General features: G+C 38.4%; 1 protein-coding gene across 2 annotated transcripts; it reads left to right on the top strand.

The window, feature by feature from the left end:
- The first annotated feature begins 1152 nt into the window (after positions 1–1152).
- On the top strand, positions 1153–18404 carry GHITM (growth hormone inducible transmembrane protein). Of its 2 annotated transcripts, XM_082425728.1 has the most exons (10): positions 1181–1310; positions 1698–1756; positions 2703–2867; positions 3875–3974; positions 5545–5656; positions 6084–6225; positions 9502–9610; positions 14287–14475; positions 14933–15104; positions 16639–18404. In XM_082425728.1, exons 3-10 carry the CDS (start codon positions 2739–2741, stop codon positions 16721–16723), a joined length of 1038 nt encoding a protein of 345 aa, XP_082281854.1. In that variant the 5' UTR covers positions 1181–1310; positions 1698–1756; positions 2703–2738; the 3' UTR covers positions 16724–18404. The 2 variants fall into 2 exon arrangements, with proteins under 2 accessions (XP_082281853.1, XP_082281854.1); XM_082425727.1 differs by lacking the exon at positions 1698–1756 and having other exon boundaries at positions 1153–1310.
- The last annotated feature ends 2063 nt before the right edge of the window (positions 18405–20467 follow it).

Genomic DNA, 20467 nt, shown 5'->3' with positions numbered 1-20467 from the left:
AAATAGCACTAAGGGAACTAAACAGAGAACTTATTTGCTAGCTGATCAAATTGGGTGAAGATCTAAAGTAAGATTAAATTGATCATGCTCGATCTGTTCACTATCTCAAGCGACAGATTTCTCCAGTGTTTTCCTGCCATTTTCAGAGTGAGTAAGACCTGTGTGCTGCCAAGCTGTTTTATTACCCACATAAAACGCAAACCTTTATGTTTGTCAAGATTTACATGGTTAGAGGATTATCGTAAATCACAATTAACAATAGTTTAGGAGATTAGGTTCATGAATTTTACATGTTGTTAATCACCTTATCGAAATAGCAGCCCGTCTAGGGTTTTACGCAGATTTATTTTTCTTCTTAGTACTTATCACTAACAAACATTTTGTCTATTTTCTTGTCTCCAACAGAAAGTAAGCGCCATAAGGGCAAGGAGTTTGTTTTGCCAAAACAATGGTACAATATGTCTTTTATTTGCATGTATCCCTAGTACAGAATTTGGTACAAAATGAGCCTCAGTAAAGATTTGTTAAACGGGTAAATGAGAATGATAGGAGGGGAAAATCTTCCTCACGTAGCCAAGAAATGGTTTTTCAACTTACAAATTACGTGCATATGAATAGTTCTCAAAACAACCCTGGGTAAGAGGCAGAGCCTGTTGTACCAACCTATTATACTAGTATTCACTGAACCTTGAAAATGTGTCAAGGGGAGGTCACAAAGCAATGAAAGAACTCCTAAGATCCGGCCAGGCGGCTCTCCGACCTCGTGTGACTCAGACCCTTTTGTAGATTTCACATCTGCCGCAAGAAACCCGTTGGCTCCGGTCTGAAACTGCCAATTTGGCACACTATCTGGCAATAAATTCCTGACAAGAGGAAAGAAACGGGACGAATGAATAATTTTTAATTCTCACACTATCCTCTTTCAATTTTAAAATAATTTTTTAACTACTGCAAGTGAAACTGTTGAGAGAAAAACGGTGAGCTCCTCCACCCAGAGCTAAAATGGCTGAAATGCCTTCTCTGCCCACACCCACGATGGACTTTGACTGCGAGGCTCCCAACAATCCTCCACTGGCCCCGCCCCTACAGCTCGGAACCCCTCCTTCCTACTATGCCCGCCCTTCCGTTAGGCCTCCGCTCATGATTGGCTGTCCGTAGTGTTTGCGGCTTCTCCGGATGTTGCGTCACGCAGCGAGCTAAAGAGACTGCGTTCTCAGTCAGTAAGAGGTGAGCGGAGGGCGCGAGAGCTGGTGGTCGTTGCTCGCCGGCCCGGAAGGGGAACTGCGCGCTTGGGTTGACCAGGGACTGAGGTAAGGCTCCCCCGGGCCGTGAGGCACTGCGATCCACCGTACTACTGACAACCGACCCCGTTAGGCCGCTGCGTGCGTGTGGGGAGGGCTGGAGGCGGCGGCGCTGCGGGCTGCGTCACGGGCTGGCGGCGCGTCAGGGCCGTCCTGCGGGTGATCCGGTGGAGGGGACGGCGACTTCGGGGCCTGGGGTAGGCGGGCAGGGGCCCGCTCTCTCTGCTTGCTTCTCCCTGGGCAGCGAGGTGCTGAATCATCCCCGCGGCCGGGCCACCCAGGCGCCGCTGTGGTAGATAACGGGGTACCTGCGGCTGGTGTGCTGTAGAGTGGTGCGTTGACTTTGGGAGGCTGGAGTTTTTGCTGCCGGGCTCTCATCCGAGTCTTGTGATCTAGCTGAACTTTCTCGGGGGACCAGGCGCCCGAGCTCATCGATGCACACGGAAGCGTACGGGGTCGGTAATAGTACCCATTTTGTAGTTAAGGCACCTGAGTCTCAGGGGTCAAACATTCGCACGGGGCCACTTCTAGCATGTGGTAGAAGTAAAATTCCCACTCTGGAGGCCATTCTGTCTGAGCTGGTGCTCCTCAGTAGGTGTGTTGAGGACTGAGAGGCACAGCACCTTTAGGCTGAGATGATGTAATGCCACGAAAGTGCTAGAATGATTCGGTGTTTTTACCAAGGATAGGTGTCAGTTTTGTACACCCCTCGCAGATCCCGTGGCAGAGTTGGAAGGACACTCAGGTATTTAAAAGCAAGTATTCTTAGCTTTTGGGGTGCTAGTTAAAATACATATTACTGTGTCCTATTCCTAGGGGTTAAATCATTAGGACCGTAGTTAGACCTAGGAATCTACATTTTTAAGATACATCCCAGGTGGTTTCAGTACCTTGAATATTTTTATATCATATTTTGAAGGGAAGTAATACTTGGCATGCTTGGTTTCCACTGATGTTTTATAGCCTTGCAATGTAGTATGACCTTGAAGAGTTAATCACTTCTTGGATGACATTTTTCCTCTGCTCAAAGTTACTCTTAGCCCTCTTTTAAATCTTCCCACTGAATGCTGGTATAAATCTTAAGCCAAAACCACATGTGTAAAATCCAGCACACACCCCTTAATTCTCTTAAGATATTAAATCCACTCTGTATTGGACACATAACTTAAAAGTCATTCCTCTTGTTATTGTTCCAATTGGGATTTAAACCCATTTTGGTGGTCCATCCCAAACCAGTTCTGTGGGATGGATTTCTTGAACTAACAAGGGACAAGCAGGGTATTCATCATTATCATTTTAAAAGGTCACTTTATTTCATCTTTTCTCCTAAGAGATGATTGGCTCTTTCTGAGAGCCAGTGGGTTGGTTAATGGGTGATTTTTTGTCTCTGTCTCTAACTAGCATTTCAGATCTGCTTGGTAAACCTGGTGCACCACCATGCTGGCCGCAAGACTTGTGTGTCTCCGGACACTACCTTCCAGGGTTTTCCACCCAGCGCTCACCAAGGCCTCCCCTGTTGTGAAGAATTCCATCACGAAAAATCAGTGGCTCTTACCACCCAGCAGGGTAAAGATAATCTGAATATTTTTATATTGTCTGTCTCTCTGTATGCTCCTGGGACTCTTTTTTTGATAGATTGTGAAGCTCCCTATTCTACCATTAGTGATTTACTAAAACAGCCCTGAAAATGTCCCAAATCAGCTCTTTCTCCCTCTTAGTGTTGTATCATTCTGTTCCATCCTTATCATATATGAAAAAGAACTCCTGTGACTTCTCCTTTACTTACAGCTCTTGGAGTTTCTCATTCAGAGAATTTAGAGTAATCTGTGAAGGATTGAGAGCTATGTGGTTCAACAGAGAGATCGTGGAGCCTATTGTCAAAAGCTTAAGAATATTACCATTTGGCCAATAACTTATTAATAAGTTACTAAACATGTCATTTCAGCTCTTGTTTAGAGAATGGTAAAACAAAATCTGTCAAGTTAGAGAGAAACCCATTTCCTTTTGTAGTAGATTTTCTGCTCTAGCATTCAAATTAGTATCAATTTTGAAATGTGAGGTAGATAAGGAAATATACAGAAGCTAAAAGAGACAACTTTTTTCTCTTAAATTAACTGTTCCACTGTTGAAAAAGAGCTAAAATAGAGGTAGTAGTCATCCCTCCCTTTGGCTTTGTGTCAAAGGAAGGATTGAGCCTATTTCCCAGATGAAAAAATGCAGGTAATACTTATTGAGTGCGTGTCTTTTAAAAGTTAGTGTTTAAAATATGATAATTCTAGAGATATAAATAAAATTTGTAGTTTATGAAATAAACAATTCTGAAACCTGAACTAAGAAGTTAGGTTGTAATGAATTAGTGAATCACTTCAAAGATAGAGCACAGGTAGGGTCTACATTTAATTTTTTAGATTGGCTAACATACTTCCATAGTGAAGTATGTATGACTTACATACATAGAAAGTACCAAGTTACATTATACAGAGCTTTCTAGGGTGATGAGATCCTCTGTTTTATTTTGTTGTTAACATTCTTTTGGTGTGGGTGGTGTGTGTCTTCGTTTCCATGTGTATCAGGAATATGCCACCAAGACAAGAATTGGAATTCGACGTGGGAAAACTAGCCAAGAACTCAAGGAGGCAGCTTTGGAACCATCATTGGAAAAAATATTTAAAAGTAGGTGGCAGCCTTTAGTAAACTTGTGTTTTAAAAAAAGGTCCATGAACAGCCTCCTTAAAGTATATGCAAACTTGTACATATGTGCATTTTGTGAGAAGAAGGGCAGTCATCCTCAGGTATCTGATGACCCTGAAAAGGTTGGTACTTCACACTGAGCTCAGTGGTCCCCAGTCATATTTCTTCCAGAAAGAAATTTTACTTTCACAATTTTTTTTAAGGATTATTAGTTAATGTGCCATGATCTGAAAGTTATAATCTGTTAATGAAGTTCATTTGAAGTCATGTAGAATCTTACTTCAAACATAATATTTGTATATGTTTCAAGTCAAGAGTAAATCACCAAAACATAGATGTTAATAAAAAGCTAGTTGTTCAAGAGGGGTCATCTTGATTGGCTGCCCATTTAGGGCCTCTCGGGAAGCAATACCCTGATGAAGTCAGTTTGGTTCACAGTTTGGATTTCAGCTTTGCAAGTTCAGAGTCTAGATTGGTAATCTACCCAAAATCAAAGAACACTACTGCTCCTTAACAACCTTGCAAAAGGTCAATACCCATCTTCCCTGACTTAAAATGGAGTTACATCCTGATAAACCCATCATAAGTTGAAGATGTCCTGAAGTTCAAAATATATTTAGTATACCTAACTTACCAAATATCATAGCTTAGCCTAGCCTACCTTAAACGTGTTCAGAATACTTAACATTAGCCTACAGTTGGGCAAAATTATCTAACGCTAAGCCTATTTTATAATTAAGTGTTGAATTCTTCCTGTGATTTATTGAATCCTGAAAGTGAAAAATAGAATTGTTGGGTGAGTACAGAATGGTTATAAGTGTATCGGCTGTTTACCCTCACGATCAACTGGCTGACTGGGTGCCGCTGCCCAGCATCACAAGGGAGTATCGTACTGCATGTCAGTAGCCCAGGAAAAGATCAAAATTAAAAATTCAAAGTACAGTTTCTACTTGAATGCATATCGTTTTTTAAAAATCTTAAGTTGGGGACCATCTGTATTTTAAAATGGGAGAGAGCCCTAGTTGGCATCCCTCAGGGCATTTCTGTTGGTCAGTTGGCCCTAGAAACCAGATTATATGAATCATAGCAACAGTGTAGTAACATTTTTAGGGAGCAAACTTTGACTAAAGGGAGCAAGATGCTCTTTGTGAATACCTCCATCCAGTTAAGAGTTAATGAATTATTTCCTTCTCAGTACTCTAAAAAACAAGAGCACCCTCTCCCTTGATCCTGCTGCATAAACACTAATTACATTTTTCTTTGGTTCATTTTTTCTTGACTCCATGTAAAGCATCATCTTTGTTAATAGCACTTTAGACACAATATTAAATAGAACATGTGATGGTAACATTTTTCTCATCTTTATTTTCTAAGAGTGTCACAAGAACACACATCTCTTATGACTAAAATAACATATATCACCGAAGTACCCCTACATCTACAGATACACTGCCTCCGCAAATTTTGTTAGAGTGAACTTAAAGATTAATTAAGTCTAATCATTTTAGTCAAGACAGCAGTATTAACTTGCATTTCCTCCTGTGTTCTGCAGTTGATCAGATGGGAAGATGGTTTATTGCTGGAGGGGCTGCTGTTGGTCTTGGAGCTTTGTGCTACTATGGCTTGGGAATGTCTAATGAGATTGGAGCTATTGAAAAAGCCATGTAAGTAAATTGTTCTCAAACAATTTGAGCTTTAAAGGTTCCAGTTTTCTTCTCATCCTTATCTTTCACCACTTTTGGAATATTTTGTGTCCAGTGTTCCAACTTTGTGGAAATATACATGAATAAAAATAGAATCTCTTATTTCCTTGGCATATATTTATTCAAACAATAAATAAAAATCTTTTACCAAGGTTATATGTGTTTAAGCAAGAAGCAAATGTGTTGTTTTGTATATGTGCCAAGTGCTTATATGTTTTATATTACTTAATTTTTTATGGTAACTCCAACATGCATCATTATTTCCATGATAATGGAATGAGATTTAGAGCAATAAAGTGATATTTCTCAAGATCTCCCACCTAGTAAATGATTCAACCAAAATTCACATTCATAATTCTATAAATTAACCATGTTGCGTTTCTTACAGAATTTGGCCTCAGTATGTGAAGGACAGAATTCATACCACCTATATGTACTTAGCAGGAAGTATCGGCATAACAGCTTTGTCTGCCCTGGCAGTGAGCAGAACTCCTGCCCTCATGAACTTCATGATGAGAGGCTCTTGGGTGGTAAGTTAGCTTGTTTTTGTTTTCCTTTCCCACTAAATTGCAAAAGATTAAATGAAAACTATCGGAGGAGGGGATTAAATGGAAAGAATGCCTTACTATATTAAACAAATCTTTGTTCAAGTAATATGTGAATTATTAGTGCAGCTGAAACAAAGTAGGAAATACCTTCTTAGGCAAGTCAGCTATTATTCCTTGTTGAATACGTATTTTAGTAGCAACAAAGGTGTTGGAACCCAAACTTACAGGAACATTCTACTTATCTAGCAGCAGATATCAAACAGCTCTATTTTGTAGTAATTTACTAAAAAATAAGGCAGATGAAAATCCATCTTATGTGGCACATATATACAATGGAATATTACTCAGCCATAAAAAGAAACGAAATTGAGTTATTTGTAGTGAGGTGGATGGACCTAGAGTCTGTCCTACAGAGTGAAGTAAGTCAGAAAGAGAAAAACAAATACCGTATCCTAACACGTATATATGGAATCTAAAAAAAAAAAAAAATGGTCATGAACCTAGGGGCTGGACAGGAATAATGACGCAGACGTAGAGAATGGACTTGAGGGCACCGGGAGGGGGAAGGATAAGCCGGGACGAAGTGAGACAGTGGCATGGACATATATACACTACCAAATGTAAAATAGCTAGCTAGTGGGAAGCAGCCGCATAGCACAGGGAGATCAGCTCTGTGCTTTATGACCACCTAGAGGGGTGGAATAGGGAGGGTGGGAGGGAGGCGCAAGAGGGAGGAGATATGGGGATATATGTATATGTATAGCTGATTCACTTTGTTATAAAGCAGAAACTAACACACCATTGTAAAGCAATTATACTCCAATAAAGATGTTTAAAAAAAAAAAAATCCATCTTAGAGGTCAGTGGAGAATAGCTGTCACAAAAACCCAAGCACTCTATACTACTAGGAGTAGAATAGTGCTGGCACTATTAATCTGAACTTTTCTTGACCCTATATAAGGTTTTATATTCAGTGAGAGTTTCTTGAGCATTTGTTGTTTCGCTAGCATTTTTTTTATTTTAGTAGGAGAGGACAGGGTAGTCGAGTTTTATAAAAAACAACAGCTTGGGCAAAGGAGAGGAGGTAGTCACTACAAGTGACTTTATAATCCCATTCAAGTGAAATTCAAGTGTTTGAGGTCTAGAGTGTGAAGAAGACACAATTAGAAAGGGTGTGTTTGATTGCCGAGCTAAGGAGAGCACCTAAGCAGTTAGAGGCCATTGCAGATACTGGAACAGCAAAAGTATGGTTTGTATTTGAGCTTTAAGAGCTAATGTGGAAGAGACAGGAAGCAGGTGTACCAGCTGTGCCTTTTCAGGGTCTAAAATGATGGTAATGCAAACTAGAGCAACGAGTGTGAGACTGGAAGGGAAGGGGAGATGGGAAAATTTATATAATACAGACTTCCCACGGCAAATTCCCACTGATTCTTCCCATGGGCAACCCAAATCCCTGTGACTTTCAAATCTGTAATATTTCCACTATTCTGTACTTCCCAAAAGGAGAACCATTTGCAGTTGTGTAGCCATTTAGACACTTCAGTATTAGGGTCTTGCTTCTCAGATGGGTGTCATGAATCTCCTAGCCTAGAGGTTATTGAAGGCACAGAATCAACTTGTTGCATTCTCATCAGGTATGTCAGTTTTAATCAGAGGTAAACAATTTAAAGCAATGCTTTTGTAACAAAGCAAACATGAAAGATTAAAATACACAAAAGAGTTTAGCCCCTAAAATAAGACTTCAAGGAGGTTTTGTGCTTGGGCCATGTTCTCGGGTGCTTGTGGGCATAAGATCAGTCTCACCTGCCTTTAGGGCTGCTTAAGTAAAATAGTTTAGAAAGGCAGACAGGTGCTACAGAAATGAAGAAGCCTTTGGGAGGTGACAGACATACACACAGATAATGTCAAAGTTTGTACCAAGTGCTTTTGGAACAGAGTAGAGACATCTGACACTGCTTATTACAGCCAGGGTACCTACCAGAAAAACTTTACAGGCAAGGAGGTAATCCTTGAATATGTCAACCAGATAGGAAGGAGGTATTTTTAGGCACAATAAACACAATTAAAGAGGTGTGAAACTGGGGCATGTTTGCAGCCTACCAGTTCAGTGTAGCTGGAGTGTAGAGTATGGGAAGGTAAAAGGCAAAAAATGAACCTGGATGATGAAGGACTTTAAAAGAAAAATATATAATTGTGTTAAATATCCTGAAAATGCTTTGCACAGAGATAGATGAAGTAGCTTTTAGTAATTGTTTCTCCATTGGAAGGTGGTGAAGTAGAACCCAGCGTGCTTTTCTGTTTTATGAGTGAAGGCTTTCACATTCTCAGCAAAAACAGCTGTTATGTTTACCTGTACTTTACCTCAGAGGTTGACCATTCAGATGCCCATGGGTTAGCCATCAGATGAGTGAGGCAGGCCCGGTATGTCACGTGGGATTTTGGCATCTACAGAAAGCCTTCCAACTAAATGCATTCACGCTCAATTGTTTTTTGAATAGTTGGCCAAACAAAACATCTGCTGCCTGATCTTGCCCAAGGGCTGCAAGTTTGCAATTTCTGCTTTAAATTTCCTGAAGATTGATTATCATCTTTCATTACAAACATTTCTTCCTTGTTATGCACAAGCAATATTTAAATGTATAACAATGGAAATCTAAGATAGACAAAGAAAAGGGATGAGGGCCAATTCAGCCAGAAAATTGGGAGGATAGAAATGTAGAATCTTATTTCTCATCTTTTCCGTGTGCTTCTTTTTTTCATGTTTTCATTTAGCAAATACAGAGTTTGAGACAATGTGCGCTCTATATATATATATATATATATATATATATATATATATATATATATATGTATTCTAATTGGTGTATCATGACTAACTTTTTTAATGTTACTTGTGCTATACCAAAATAAATATAATTTAAAATAATTATTCTGGGATTTTTAAAGGGGTTTTGTTATACCTCTGTCTAACAAGAATAAAATTTTTTAAAGATGATGTTATCTGCCAAAGCTCCACTCATTCACTTAAAGTTGTCTGGAAAGCTTTATGTACGATAGTAGGGGGTGCTCTTGCTGCTTTGACCAAACTGAAATAAGCACAAGGCCTTTTAATGTGCTAGAAAAATACAGGATTCTGTTTATTATCCTTCATCTTTTTAAACATGGTTTATTGGAGGGACTAACTGGACTTGGAACCTGTGGGTTTCTACTTTATTGTTGTATAAGGATCAATTTTTCTTAGTAATACGTGTCTTTCAGACAATTGGTGCAACCTTTGCAGCCATGATTGGAGCTGGAATGCTGGTCCAGTCTATATCATATGACCAGAGCCCAGGCCGAAAGCATCTTGCTTGGTTACTACATTCTGGTATGTTCTGTTTTACAATTGTTGTTAAACAGTCTTAAATACTGCCTTTTTTGATGGCTCTTCACAGTCGTAAATGATATGTACACAATTTAATTAAGCCTCATGTCTGCTAAACACTTAACGGTTTTCTGCACTTATTCCTGGTAGTATTATTGCCAGATCTCCACTCTGGAAAGTTAATGATTCTGATACTAAGACCATAGACAGCCCCATTATTACACTTGCCTCTGGTGACCGTCTAGTATATGCAGAGATTTCCTTTTATGTATTTTGTCTAATACCAGGAGGATTTCAGATCTGATACACATCACTTGAGAATTGTTCTTGTTGTATATCTTTAGAAAAATAAGAAACTGGGGGTCTCTACCAGAGAAGGAGGACGTAAGACGTGTGAAAGAATAGGAGCTGAGGTTTTTGCAGTGGAGCTTTGGGAAGAAGAAAGCAGTCAAAAAGATCTTTGGAAATTCACTTTTGTGTGTGATGCGGTTAGCTGGGTCAGTATTTAGATAGTTCTTGGCACAAAGTTACTGTGGGCAGGACAGAGGCTGTCCAACCCTGGTATTGTGGAACAGTATTAATATTCCTTTAGGTATATGTAATATTTTCCTTAATTATGGAAAGAAATATTTTAAAGTTTACATAAAGTATTTTCCATTACAAGTATCCCAGGGTATTCTGCCTCTGGGTTGAGTAAAGAACACCAGATGCAGAAACAAAAATGCTTTAGATGCATGACCTCTACCACAAGAGAAGACAAATTTTATAAGCATTTCCATGAAAATTCCAGGGAGACAGACTGAAATGTTTTTAACATAGGTTAGTAAATGGAAATTAGTTTTTAGGTACCTAGTATGATGAATTTCCAGTGTGAAATACATCATTTATATTCTTTATGTGCTGGCTTTGTTTTGGTGAATGTGAGAGAGCATGACTTCCCAACCTTGGTTTTCAAGCCTCTCTTCCATTAGGTCTTAGGTAATTCAACCATAGATATTTTTCACGGACCTTTACAAGACAGAACTTTTGTGGTTGGGAGGGCGATGGTCCCAATATTTTCTTCTAATACCAGTAACCTGCTTTTAAGAAAAAAATTACTTAAAACGTAGTGTGTGCATTTTCTATAAAATTTAATATCTCTTAGTGCCATATAAATATTCAAGGATTATTCAGTGTCTTGGCCAGTAAATAGAGTTCTACACCTGTTTCCCATTTTAGACACCGTTTCCTTGAATAAACAGGTTCAGTGTCATTTTCTCTCTGATAAATAGTAGATCCACTTGTTGAATTAAAGTAGCTACATAGTTTTAATTCGAGCTAGAATAAGTAAGCCTTTCTACCTTAGAAAACCTAAGGTGTTGCTTAGAAAACCTCTTCTTATCTGATATTATTGTAACATAAATTACTTAAGTTCTGGGTGTTTTATGTGTGTTGGAGGGCAGTCCCCAAGACCACCCATTCATTCAGCAATTTGTTAGATGGAGTCACAGGACTGAGCATATAGTTATACTCAGAGCTAAGGTTTATTACAGTGAAAGGATACACAACAGGATCAGCAAGGGAGAAAGATACAGGCAAAGTATAGAGTGTGGAGAAATCCACACACAGGCTTTCAGTGCTGTCTCCTTCCTTTGAGGGCACATGGCAAGAATGCAAAATGTGCAGTAACATGTACAATGTTTCTGCCCAGGGAAGCCCATTAGAGACTCAGCGCCCAAGGTTTTTATTGGGGGCTGATCATTTAGGGACCCTCCTAGCAACTACCAAAATCCAGACTCCCAGAAGGAAAGCATGCATTCAGCATAACTCATTGTTTGCGTAAATAGTCTAACCCTAAGGTTAGAGAATGGTTCCAGTGCCAAGTTCTCAGATGCCAACCAAGGACTAACCTTGCAAGCAGGTCTTTGTAAAGTTAGGCTTAGGTCTGCTATGTTAACCCTGTCTTGTGCAGTATGAATGCCATTTTTTTTTTTAATTTGTTTTCAAAATTTGCTTTATTCTTCATAAACATCTTGGGAAGCTGTGTGTGCAGGCGTTAGCCTGTCCATATGTTCATGGATGAGGAAGCTGAGGCTGGGTGAGGTCATACAGCAGGAAGTGCCAAAGTCAAGACTGACACCCCCAATGTTATTTCTTTTTTTTTTTTTTTCCATAAATTTATTATTTATTTATTTATTTTTGGCTGCATTGGGTCCTCGTTGCTACGCACAGGCTTTTCTCTAGTTGCGATGAGCGGGGGCTACTCTTCGTTGCGGTGTGCGGGCTTCTCATTGCAGTGGCTTCTCTTGTTGCAGAGCATGGGCTCTAGGCACATGGGCTTCAGTAGTTGTGGCACACGGGCTCAGTAGTTGTGACTTGCAGCTTCTAGAGCGCAGGCTCAGTAGTTGCAGCTCGCGGGCTTAGTTGTTCCACGGCATGTGGGATCTTCCCGGACTAGGGCTCGAACCCATGTCTCCTGCACTGGCAGGCGGATTCTTAACCACTGCGCCACCAGGGAAGCCCCCAATGTTATTTCTTAAAGTCCAACTCTCTGTCTAATTCTTCATTCACGGGCATGATTGAGTTTCAGACCCCTTTAATCCAAAGTGGATGACCTAAGGGCAACCACTCACAGTGTCAAAGAGACATCAAAGCCAGCTTTTGACCCAGGATAAACATCCCAATGCATTCTATTTTCATTTTTCATACAGATATTTAATACCTTGTGGACACAGCTGCGGTCTCAATCAGGCCTAAGTGATACTGTGCAAGAATTACTGAAATGCTTGCTGAAAGCTAGTCTCTTCTAACTGTTTTTCCCCTGCTTTATTGAGATATAACTGATACATGATATTGTATAAGTTTAAGGCATACAGCATGTTGATTTGACACATTTATATATTACAAAATGATTACTACCATAGCATTAGCTAACACCTTCATTTCGTATTTACCATATCTTTTTTATGGTGAGAACATTTAAGATCTACTCTCTTAGCAGCATTTATGATACGGTATTATTAGCTGTAATCATGATGTACATTAGGTCCTCAAACTTGTTAATCATAACTGGAAGCTTGTACCCCTTGACAGGTATCTCCGCATTTTCGTCTCCCCCCAGCCCCTAGTAACCACCACTGTGCTCTGTGTTTCTCTGTTTGACTTTTTTAGATTCCACGTATAAGTGAGATCATACGTTATTTGTCTTTCTCTGTCCAACTTATTTCACTTAGCGTAATGCCCTCAAGATCCATCTGTATTGTCAAGAAGTGCAACATTTCATTCTTTTTTGAGTATGAATAATATTCCATTGTTTATATATACCGCATCTTCTTTATCCATCCATCCATTGACAAACACTTGGGTTGTTTTCATATCCTGATTTCAGTTCCTTTGCTTATAAACCCAGCATTGGGATTGCTGGATCATATGATAGTTGTGTTTATTTTTTGAGGAACCTTCATACTTGTTTTCCCCAGTGGATGTACTAATTTCCTGAAGGGCAGTTTTCATTCACAATGATAATGTTGAGCTATTCTTACTAGTTTTGTAATTGATTTGTTCTTAAGCAGCAAACATCTATTGCCATTTAAGATTTTTATCAGTATCATTGGAAAAAATCTCAACAATCTCCTTGAAAGTTTTTCTTAAAATTTTGCTGTCAGTTGCAAAACTGATAGGAATTCTAATAGAAATGTCATACAGACGAATTTCTATCCAATATCTTTCCTAGAGCAGAAAATTTTTTAATTTTTCATCATCATGTGATAAAATATGCCCTATTACTTGATCTAGAAATGTTAGTCTCAAAAGAGACACACTGGTATTAAAATTTCAGTGTGAAGGTAGCTCTGAGCTTATTCCATGAGTTCAATGATGCACATTTAATGTTTAAGAGAAGGGTATAGTTGAGAATTCCCTGGCTGTCTAGTGGTTAGGACTCTACGCTTCCACTGCAGGGGGCCCAGGTTCGATCCTTGGTTGGGGAACTAAGATCCCACAAGTCAAATGGTACTGCCAAAAAAAAAAAAAGGGTATAGCTTGCTCTACTCAATATGGAAAGAATGCCTTATCTAAGATCTATTTTTTTTAAATAAAAGATTTCTATTTACCTTTGCTAATGAAATTATTGTTACTATACTTTTGGTGGACATGTTTATAAATATCTGACAACTAAAATTGCTTTTTGCAAGCTGTGATTACATTCCCTGTTACACAAGGTAACAGCAGCATCTGTCCTTGAAGTTCCTACTTTAAGATTAGCATCATATACTTATTCTTTCCTTTTACTGTGTTCTCTTTCAGCACAGTAGATTTGACCTTCATTTATTTTAAGCCTTTCATCTCAGTTCTTCCAAATGTGAATATTGTTGTAAAGACTCTTGGTAGACTCAGATCCAAATAATGAACTATACTGAATTTGACATAGTTACTAAAAATCTAGATTAGTGTTTATACTTGGGTGAGTTTTGACTGATTGACTAGGAATAGTGTTAGTTGTGATTTAGAATTTGGATAGGTACAAGCTTTAGTTGTGAGGTTATGGGGATAGTGTCACCTAAATAAGGAGAAGACTTTTTGTAATCATATTGTTTAACTATAAGCTATAATATGTTCAGATGACATGTTAGTTAGAAGAAGCATTTTCCTTTTGGTTGTTATTTAGTAAATATTTAACTGCCTGCTTGCTCTTTCTCCAGGTGTGATGGGTGCAGTGGTGGCTCCTCTGACGATCTTAGGGGGGCCTCTTCTCATCAGAGCTGCATGGTACACAGCTGGTGTTGTGGGAGGCCTCTCCACTGTGGCCATGTGTGCACCCAGTGAGAAGTTTTTGAACATGGGAGCACCCCTGGGCGTGGGCCTGGGTGTCGTCTTTGTTTCCTCACTAGGTAAGCCACTGTGCTTTGACGCTTGGTTCTTGGTTTTGATGTCCTAAAATCATCTGACATACTCAGGTATCCTAATGGAGAGAATTTAGTAAGTGTCATTTTTAAAAGTTGGTTAAAAGATATATGCTAATTTGACTGGATTTGCTCATTTGGCATCATGGCAAACCATTATTATTGGTTTTACCAAATACATGTAAAATGGGAAAGTTGATCTGGAGAACATGAAAATTGCTCTGATGCAGGAACTTTCCTATAATGTGGGCAAGTGACCCGTTGCAAGAATGAGTATAATGGGTTTTGAACTGAATGTATGTAAAATTAGAGCACATACTCAGATGTTTCCTTATCTGTGCAACATACCAAAGAAGAAAATTTTTTTAAGTAATGCTGATTATAAATCCAGTTACAGAAAAATCCTTTTTCCCAGAAAAACTTTTTTTTCCCATTTTGATTTCAGGATCTATGTTTCTTCCACCTACCACTGTGGCTGGCGCCACTCTGTACTCAGTGGCAATTTATGGTGGATTAGTTCTTTTCAGCATGTTTCTTCTGTATGATACACAGAAAGTAATCAAGCGTGCAGAAGTAGTACCAGTGTATGGAGTTCAAAAGTATGATCCCATCAATTCGTAAGTAGCCTTTAATGTCTTTTCTTTGTTGCATAAGGACATTTGTGTTGCTTTGGCCTATTTTGTTTTATGACTGTGTTAGTTTCCAAGGACTGCTATAACAAATTATATAAACTGGCTGATTTAAAACAACAGAAATTTATTCTCTCATAGTTCCAGAGTCCAGAAGTCTGAAATCAAGGTATCGTATCATCAGGGTTGGTACCTTCTGAGGGCCCTAGGAGAGAATCTACTCCATGCCTCTCTCCTAGCTTCTTGTCATGGCCAACCATGCTTGGCATTCCTTGGCTTGTAGATATATCACTCTAATCTTTACTCCTGTCCTCATATGATATTCTCCCTGTATCTCTGTCTCTTATAATGATGCCATATTGAATTAAGGCTCACCCTTCTCCAGTATTACCTCTTCTTAGCTCACATCTTAATTATAATCACAAAGACCCTATTCCCAAATAAGGTCACATTCACAGGTACCACAGATTAGGACTTGAACATATCTTTTGAGTTCAACCTGCAACAATGACTTTGTTGAATTTTACTATTTTATTTCTGTTATTATTTGGTCTGTTCTCTTTCCTTAGTAAGCTATGTGTACACAGAACATTTGATTATATTGCAACTAAGTGTAATAATTAGGTATGTATTCAGTTGATTCAGAGTATTTTACCTATTTTTGTTAATTAGCCTTATAGTGCTCTTGTTGGTCAGTTAATTGTGTGTGTGTGTGTGTGTGTAATTTTTATTTAACAGACTTTAAAACTGAAGAAAAGATGTATTAGTCAAGTGTTATTTTTTGGAAGTGTACATAATTGAAATTTTTAATAGAAAAGCCTATTTTATTAAAAATTGGAAACACTTCAATTTTTAATTTTTTACTAAAAATTGAAAATTCCATTTTGGAGATATTCAACTGTAGCTGATGTTAAGTGTTGTGTATAATAATGCTTTTTCCTTTCCTTGGCCTCTCCACCAAAGAAGGTTATTTTATTTAAGTAATTTCCTTGAGTTTCATGGTGTCTATCACATTTTTTAAAGTAATTTATTTTTCTTTCTTTAAAACTTAATGTAATGATTTTTTTTAAACATTGCTATAATGCTTACAGATTTATAGCAGGTTTTTGGGGGTAATGAGGGGAGGCATTGAGGGAGTGTGTTGTATTTTAAAACGCCAGACTTGTGTCTGACACATTTTTGTGAAGGTGTTTCTTTGGTTTTTGTTTTGATTATTTCATTGTCTATCACCCATTTCTTTTTTCTTTTTTAAGCAAGATACTGTACTCATAGTAGAGTGTCAGAGAATATAGTGATTTTTAAAACTGCCCTTTAACATTTAAAAGATTAATCTGCCAAAAGAAAAATCTTGATAGTTTTCTAGTCTAGGACTTCCTTAGTTGGCGTCTTTTTTAAAATTTCCATTTCATATACCTGGGACAAATAATCAGTGTTGCGCTTTCTTCTCTCCTACATTAAGAAATATTTGTTGTCATTGTTACAAGAATTACATCATATTTAACAGGCATAATTTCTTTTCTAGGATGCTGGGAATCTACATGGATACATTAAACATATTTATGCGAATTGCCAGTATTCTAGCAACTGGAGGCAACAGAAAGAAATGAAGTGACTCAGCTTCTGACTTCCTTAATACATCAGATATCTGGCTTGTTTATTAGGGGCAGATATTCTTTAAATAGTTTGTGCAAGCAGCTTTCGTTGAAGTTTAGAAGATAAGAACTTGTCAACATGTTTCAGGTGTTCCAGTAATGTGATGCTTCAGGTCTGCTTTTTCTTCTGGAGAATAAATTCAGTAGTTCTCTTCCAAATAGCACACACATTTTCAATTCTTGTGTTTGAGTAATTCTAAAATGTTCAAATGAATATGAAAACTAAGTTTTGTGTTGCAGGAATTTAAGTATTTTATCTATTTTTAAATTTATTTGGTTAAGTGAAATTTAGCAAACTTGTGTACCTGCATTTTTCATTTTGGATTGCAGAATATTAACAAGTAATGTCATAAGTGATGTAGGGGTTTGGTAAAGGGACCAGAGAGGAGTAAAGCGACACCTGCAGTCTTTCTGTGAATACTTAGAACTTAGCACTCGTGTAATTGTGGTGAGCCAGTGAGGGGGTCTGGATGTTTGGAAACAAGTCATGGCTGTACATCTGCTGAACTTATCAGAAGCACTGAGCAGAAAACAAAGACATAGGTGATTCTCCAGGCTCTCCTTACGATATGGATGTGATCATGTTTGGCTTCTCATTGTTTGACACTGTTAGGAGAGTCCACAATGCTAATCATGCAGAGAATTCCTGTTATATATATTATGTGTGTGTGTAAGTCTTTCTTTTGAATCGTCTAGTAGAACAAAATATCCGTAAAACACTCAGGAAAAAAATATTCGAAGCATGAAAATTGTTGCATTTTAAGTATACAAACAATATGTGCATAGTTGCTGAATATTTTTGCAAATTAATTGAAATGTTTAAAGGAATACATGCTTGCCTTTCTTACCTCTTCAGGCTTTAACTTTTATCAGAAAAGCCTATTCGTGGTTTACACTTGAGATTATGAAAGCAGTTTTCCCCCTCAGATTTAGTTTCTTGCATTCCCTCTCAGAGGAATCACTAAAAAAAGGAAGGCAGGGCTTCCCTGGTGGCGCAGTGGTCAGGAATCCGCCTGCCAGTGCAGGGGACACGGGTTCGAGCCCTGGTCTGGGAAGATCCCACATGCCGTGGAGCAACTAAGCCCATGTGCCACAACTACTGAGGCTGCGCTCTAGGGCCCGTGAGCCACAACTACTGAGCCCACGTGCCTAGAGCCCGTGCTCCGCAACAAGAGAAGCCACCACAATGAGAAGCCTGCGCACCTCGACGAAGAGTGGCCCCCGCTCGCTGCAACTAGAGAAAGCCCGCGCACAGCAACGAAGACCCAACGCAACCAAAAATAAATAAATTAAATAAATAAATTTATTTTTAAAAAAAAGGAAGGCAAAGCGAGGCTTCTTTCATGAACTATATCAATCAAAAATGTAATGGAGAAAATGCTTCACTAGAGTTTCTCCTAGCAGAGTTTTCCTTCTGTCCTCCATAGGCCATTATTTAACTCTCTTGTGCCATTTATAAGTTTTTTTATACAGAAGAGTTATTTTTGGAAGTTCTTATGAATGAAATAAGTGTATGATTATTGAGATAGTTGGTGTTTTGACAAATATTTAGTACAGTAATCCATAAATAACTATTCTACCCACCTCAAGTTACATAGGATGCCTATTTCTGAAATAATAAAGGTTCTAGCCAGATGGTGATTGGTCTGTAATTCTTCCAGCTGAACCATATGTATATCATTGAATAGGAGATTTGTTCAAGAAAGCAACTTATTCCCTTACTGATGTAGTATATAGAGTATGGTATGATTATAACTATGGTCCTTACAGCTAGACTGCATTTATCTGAACCCCAGCTCTTCCACTTATTCCTTACGTGACCTTTGGCAAATTACTTAACCTCTCTGTGCCCATTTCCTCATCTGTAAAATGAGGATGATAGCAGAACCTACCTCGTAGGGTTAAGGTGAAATGTGCAGGCACTTAGTAAACGCTATATAAGTTTTAGCTGCTGTTGCCGGTTTTGAAGGGTTTTTTCCTAAGAAAGATCTATGAAACTTCTGTATTTTCCCTTCTCTACCTTAGCCCCTGTACAGTGTGATCTTAGAGTGAAATCTTACCGGTCCTGTTGTTGTCAGTCACGTTTTAGCACACAAAGTTTATATCCTTATGTTGGGATGATACACACACAACACAAAATGATATAATTTCAACAGTGGTATCAGGCAAAGGCTTATCTAGAAAATCAAGGGTTTTTTTTTTTTTTTTTTTAATGACAGCATTTTATTATAGCACTTCTGATTTTGCTAAGACAGTGAAGACTTTTCAATATAAAATGTGAATATTTATAAATTAAAATGTTATAATAGGTCTTAAATGATAACAGAAGAAAAATCACTATTTCTCTGGCTACTGTTAACATACCTCTGGGGTTTTGTTCCCTCACATCACTCACAGGGAAGAGTGGAGACCTGCAAATTGATAGGCTTTAGGCAAAAAAAAAAAAAAAAAAAAAAATCCATTTCTCATTTTCTGAAACATCATCTGAAGTGTTAAAGGATAACTGAGGTATGTGGTTAAAAACAATCACACAAAATAATAAAGGCCCATTTGGTTTGCTTAGAATGGTATCTAATGAACATTCAGAGGACGTGAGTATAGCGTCTGGACCACGCTAACTGGACCCAGGGGAGACAATAATAGAAGTTGCTTTCTAAAGCATAGCAACCTCATGTAAAGACAGCCGTAGCCTGTTGTGATGAGTGTCAGAAGAGAACAATGTTATGTTTACAAGATGTTCGAGGAGGAAATCTTCAAGAGTAGACATAGTTACAGCACATAAGAAAGGTAGGGCATTTTACACAGCAGAAATATGGAGAGAGAGTAGGGATATGGGGGAAGATGACAAGAATAGGTTCCCCTGAAGCCTGATTGCCTGCACACAACTGGTGTGTGTGCTGTGCCTAGAGCCCTGACCCTTGAGTATTTTCTGTGCACTTTAAAATGTTAGGATCTGGGAAGAAAAGCAGGCATGTTTTCCTTAAAATTGTTCATCTGTGTAGGATGTGTCCACATTAAAGTCCCTGAAATTGAATATACCCAAGATCTAGATAATTTGAATAGGGTAGGAGGGTCCAGATACGCTGATAATAGCTAATGTTGAACGGAAATGTTTGCATGTTGTGTGCTAAGCCCTTTGCATAATTATAACATTCCTTTGAGCTAAGCACTGCTGTCCCCATTTTGCAGAGGAGTAAACTGAAGCCCACAGGTTCAATCTTTGCACAAGGTCATATGGCTGGGAAGAGTAAAGTGGTAGAGTTGAACCTCCTAACCAGATATACTGGGAAGTTTGTGATGAATGCCATAGGGCTGAAATCCTGTTTGAGAATCAAAAGCACTATACAAATTAAATAGGCAGGTTGAGGTTTAGCTGAAAATACTTAGAACATTAGAATTTTAGTGTTTATCATAAGGGATTGATCTCGTTGAAGGATAAATGGATGGTAATCATTTATATTTTACTTCCCCAGATCCTATTGTATAGAGTACCAGAAACTCCTTTTCTGTATTGGCCAGTCCACTTGAAGCTACAGATTAAACCATTTTTTAAGGTCGATGTAATCAGTAAGATGAAATTCTCCTTAAATGTACTCCATTTAGCTAGCACTCAAAATGGAAGCCATTTTTCAGGAGAAGATATGAAAGCTGTGATCTTGAGGACTTTGTCTTTTGTGAAACAGTTCAGGAAGGTGAAGA

Source organism: Balaenoptera physalus (genome assembly GCF_965194825.1).
Source record: "Balaenoptera physalus genome assembly, chromosome: 14".
In the NCBI taxonomy this organism is placed as follows: Eukaryota; Metazoa; Chordata; class Mammalia; order Artiodactyla; family Balaenopteridae; genus Balaenoptera; species Balaenoptera physalus.
This window is presented reverse-complemented; position numbering and strand designations above follow the sequence as displayed.